The 4,049-nt window shown below is 40.3% G+C and overlaps 1 protein-coding gene across 1 annotated transcript; it reads right to left on the bottom strand.

Moving 5' to 3' along the window:
• Nucleotides 1-557: 557 nt before the first annotated feature.
• On the bottom strand, nucleotides 558-4,049 carry yeats4 (YEATS domain containing 4). Its single transcript, XM_042511387.1, has 7 exons — nucleotides 3,844-4,049; nucleotides 3,529-3,648; nucleotides 3,210-3,276; nucleotides 2,897-2,991; nucleotides 2,659-2,748; nucleotides 1,563-1,650; nucleotides 558-1,384 (listed from the first exon to the last, which is right to left on the bottom strand). The coding sequence occupies exons 1-7, from the start codon at nucleotides 3,892-3,894 to the stop codon at nucleotides 1,215-1,217; spliced, it is 681 nt and encodes a 226-aa protein (XP_042367321.1). The 5' UTR covers nucleotides 3,895-4,049; the 3' UTR covers nucleotides 558-1,214.

Raw genomic sequence — 4,049 nt, 5'->3', positions numbered from 1 at the left:
AAAAGACACAATAAGCTTAAACTAATATTACACGTGCCATCCCCAAATACACAGCCGAAAACAAGACATCCTTACCTTTAAGTGACAAAACACCACACCATGATCCAGCTCAGCACGCCACGCTGCCTGCAATAATCTATAAAAAAAAAAACTTAAAAGAAAAAGGCAGAGACAGCACAGGGATAAAATCTCTACAGGTGTTATAATGCAGTGTTTATACCTCACAAGCACTAAAAACAGCAAGAATGAAAGAGCAAGATAAAATCAGATAAACTATAAAAATATTTAATTTTTTTTAAATTTTATTTACTAAAACAGGAGCTCTCTCTAGCTCTCTAATCATCAGGCTTCTGTCCGCTCTCTTCCTCCGCTCCACAGGGGAGCATTTCCCTTATAAGGTAAAACACAGCAGCCGGGCAGCAGGTGACTCGGCACGTGAAAATAATCAGGTTCTCCCACATAAAAAACCTGCCTGCCGCTACAATCAAATACACCTGGACAGGATCACGATTGAGAGCCGAACTGTGATCCACTTGGCACGGAAGATCAGAGTTTAACCTGGTTTGCTTTATTCATTGTGTCAGAAACTAAATCCAATGCGGTGACAAGTATGCTAAATCATGTTTTAGGACTCAACCCTCAAGAACTCTAAGTGTTTACAACAGAACAAACATGTTCAAGCAATCCTGTTTTTATAGAAAACCAAAAGATCAGTAAAAAAGAAAAAAAAAAAAAGCTATTCACATTCAAAACTGTTCACATAATTGTAGATATGTCAGTAAGTAGGTGGAAAACTATGTGGATGCTAAATGATTTTTGCAACACAGGCTCAATTACACGAAGAGGACTGGATAGGATTATTGTTGAAAAAACATATCAGAAAACATTTACTTAATCATTCCACCTCACAGCTAGCTGATCCAGCAATGTCTGGGCAAAAATGACGACAGGTATACAATAACGCAGCAATCACAAAATCTGTTTTAGCCACAAGTGTGATGGCTGACAATATTTGATCAGTGCTGCTATAAAAAAAGAGGAAATCGGTCTCAAGTCTTTTTTTAGCTATGTTAAACTGTGTATACATGTACCACAAAAAACACAAAAAAATAATAACCAAAAAGTTTAACTATAAAATAAGTCACAACAATGTTTAGTCTTTTTTGTTTTGTTTTGTTTTTTTCAAATATTTTTTGTGTGTGTGTGTCCATTTCTCAGTGCTCCTTGTGGTCTCCGTCCTCCTCCAGTTTTCTGATCTCTGCTTTCAGGTGGTTGATGTTTTCTCTACTGGCTTTTAGTTTGTCTTTCAGCTCTGTAATCTCCTGGCTAGTTCTCTTCTTTGCTGATTCCATCTTGTCCTTGGTCCTCTGCTCCAGCTCACCAACTGCACACACACACACACACACACACACACACACACACACACAAAAGCATGATGGCAATGACTCAAACTTTACAGAGGCACAAGTCAGATCATTGACGCCAAAACTGGGGTTTACTTATCTGTGTATAAACATGTGTCTTGTGTTTGTGTGTGTGTGTGTGTGTGTGTGTGCGCATACATTCTGTCTCGTGCTTGTATGCTCCCAGGGTGAGTTGTCTCGATGTGGTCAGTAGCTGCTGCATCATGGCTGTAGGATCCTGGAAGATCTGAAAAAATGCCAAAGAAAACAGAGTTAGGTGCAGCTCTCTCAGTCGCACACAATTAAAAAAAAAAGTTCACAGCCAAACCTCCCCGATCTATTTCATCCACTAAATCAAAAACACTGGTGCTATGTGGTCATGTCAGTTTGAAAATCAAAGTTTTCTATGTGTAGAAACCTGGAAGCAATGTGATTTATGTAATTTACCATAATGGTGGAGAGATTAAATATTAGTAGATAATAATAACTAATAGGCCCAGACTCTGTCATAGAAAAATAAAATTGACATTTCAGTGTAGTAAGTCCCAGTCCCAGTTGACATCAGGGGTACTGAGAGGGGTGCAGCTTGACAACAATCTGGACTGGAGGACCCACTTGGAGGCGGCGTATAAAAAAGGTCAGAGCCAACTATACTTTTAAGAAGGTGGAGGTTTTTGACATCATCTATCAGTGTGCTGTGGCCTGGGCTTTGTTCTTTGGTGCGGTGTGCTGGGGAAAGGGTGCTCGCACAGCTGACGAAAACAGTCAACAAACTGATTGAAAAAGTTAAGCTCCTTTTTGTTGGTGCAGAACTGGATTTTATTCAGCAGGTGGCAGAGAGAAGAATGCTCTCAAAATTCAAGAGCATCACTGATAACCCCACCAACCCCTTGCACACCTCGCAGATGTTTCGGCAGAGCACCTTCAGCCACAGGTTGATTCGAACCAAGATGCAGGACTGAACGCTGCAGAAAGACTTTCCTGCCGGCTGCCATTAGACTTTTAAATTCTCTTAAATGGTCCGACTACTGCGCTTTTGTACTCTGAAATTTCATATATTACATAGCATTTATTATCATTTGATATTTTGGGTATTTTTTAGTATTTATTTTAAGATTTTTTATTACAGATGTGCTTTTGTGGTATGTGTGGTTAGCTGTGACTGAACTGCTGTAACAAATGTCATTTCCTGTGAAGGATTGATAAAGTATCTCTATAACTGTGGTCATGAGCTGCAGTATGAAAACAGGTGTACCATTTCATCATAGAATTCAGAGACCACTGTCTTCTTGGGCATGGCGCTGGAATCCGACTGGAACAGCTTCAGCAGATGGTACAGAGTCACCTGAGACACACAGACCAATTTAAGTAGACGTACAAGTGGGCAAAAGTTCAGAATTCCTGCGTCACATTGCCTATTTCTTGTCAAGTGTGGTTGGGTTTTTAGTATTAAGATGCAAAGCGGCTCCTTAAAACGTAAGTGCAGCTCTCACAGGTCTCTCGTTGGGGTCAATGAAGAAGATCTTGATGATGATCTCAAACTCCCCCCAGCCCGTCTCTGTGATCTCATATGGAGGCTTCGTCACCACTGGAAGGAGGAGAAACACAGCGAGCTATTAAACACCCGCTTATATGCGTATGTGATGGACAATCAGTTCACATTTTCATCTCGCTTTTGTCCCATTTTCATTTAAACATAATTGAGTAAAATACACAAAAAAGTTGTGCATATGTACTCTGAGAAGAAAAACAGATAGAAACAGCTGCAGATAGGACTCATCATCATACTAACCATGTAAAACTCACCTCTCAGTGGGTTACCGTAGCTCTCATGTAGCTTGAACTGGATTTTCTTCACATACGCGGACATATCCTGCAAGAAAAATGTGAGCAGAAGTGATCTGCCATTAACTTTTCAACTAGGCTAATTTGTTGTTGCGATTATAGTTAGTGGCAATTCGTTTCTGTCATTTTTTAAAATTGTTTTCCAAAAGAAATACTTGTATGAAAAGTATTATACAAATGAAGTCTGGTTGATATGGACCTATGAGATCACAGAACTGTATCTATAGTTAGTTCTGGGTCCATATGTGTTTAGCAGTTTACATACTTGGTTAAGTCTTACCTCATTCCTGTAAGGCTTCACATAGACAGACCACTGATGTGTGTGTCCATCCTCCTCTCTCTTTTTCCCAAAGTAGCGTGCAACGTTTCCAAACACAATCGGCTTCACGATCGTCACTCCCTGCAGATCAGAGGGAAACACAGCGTTATCATGTGAACCAGCTCCTCAGAAAATACTCCCAAATACAAAATACTACAACACAACAAAGAAACTGCGGGTAACGTAACAGCAAGCATGACTGCCGAGGTTCTTAACTGCTTCGTTAAATTAGAAAACTACCATAACTGATCTATAACGAGGTTTACGTTGTGTTACCTTAACTCTCCCCCCGGAATCTGGACCAAATTCAGTCATCTTTTTGAACATAGTCCGGTGGAGACACAGTGAAGTTGATCCTGTAGTACACTCTATAGGACTCTAAAGCGTTTTTCTGCATTTAATAAACCCGCCATGTGAGCAGAGAAATAATCGTTTTCACAGCCAGCGAGCTCATTTTGAACAACCGGCCGAACAAGCGCCGG

Source organism: Plectropomus leopardus, chromosome 22 (assembly GCF_008729295.1).
Source record: "Plectropomus leopardus isolate mb chromosome 22, YSFRI_Pleo_2.0, whole genome shotgun sequence".
In the NCBI taxonomy this organism is placed as follows: domain Eukaryota; kingdom Metazoa; phylum Chordata; class Actinopteri; order Perciformes; family Serranidae; genus Plectropomus; species Plectropomus leopardus.
This window is presented reverse-complemented; position numbering and strand designations above follow the sequence as displayed.

What these genes read in the sequence shown, in the direction of transcription:
- yeats4 (XM_042511387.1), bottom strand. Translation starts at nt 3,894, where the DNA reads ATGTTCAAAAAGATGACTGAATTTGGTCCAGATTCCGGGGGGAGAGTT. An exon ending in CTGAATTCTATGATGAAATG is followed by an intron (nt 1,651 to 2,658) that starts GTACACCTGTTT and finishes GCATTTTTTCAG; the next exon opens with ATCTTCCAGGATCCTACAGC. An exon ending in ATACAAGCACGAGACAGAAT is followed by an intron (nt 1,385 to 1,562) that starts GTATGCGCACAC and finishes GTGTGTGTGCAG; the next exon opens with TTGGTGAGCTGGAGCAGAGG.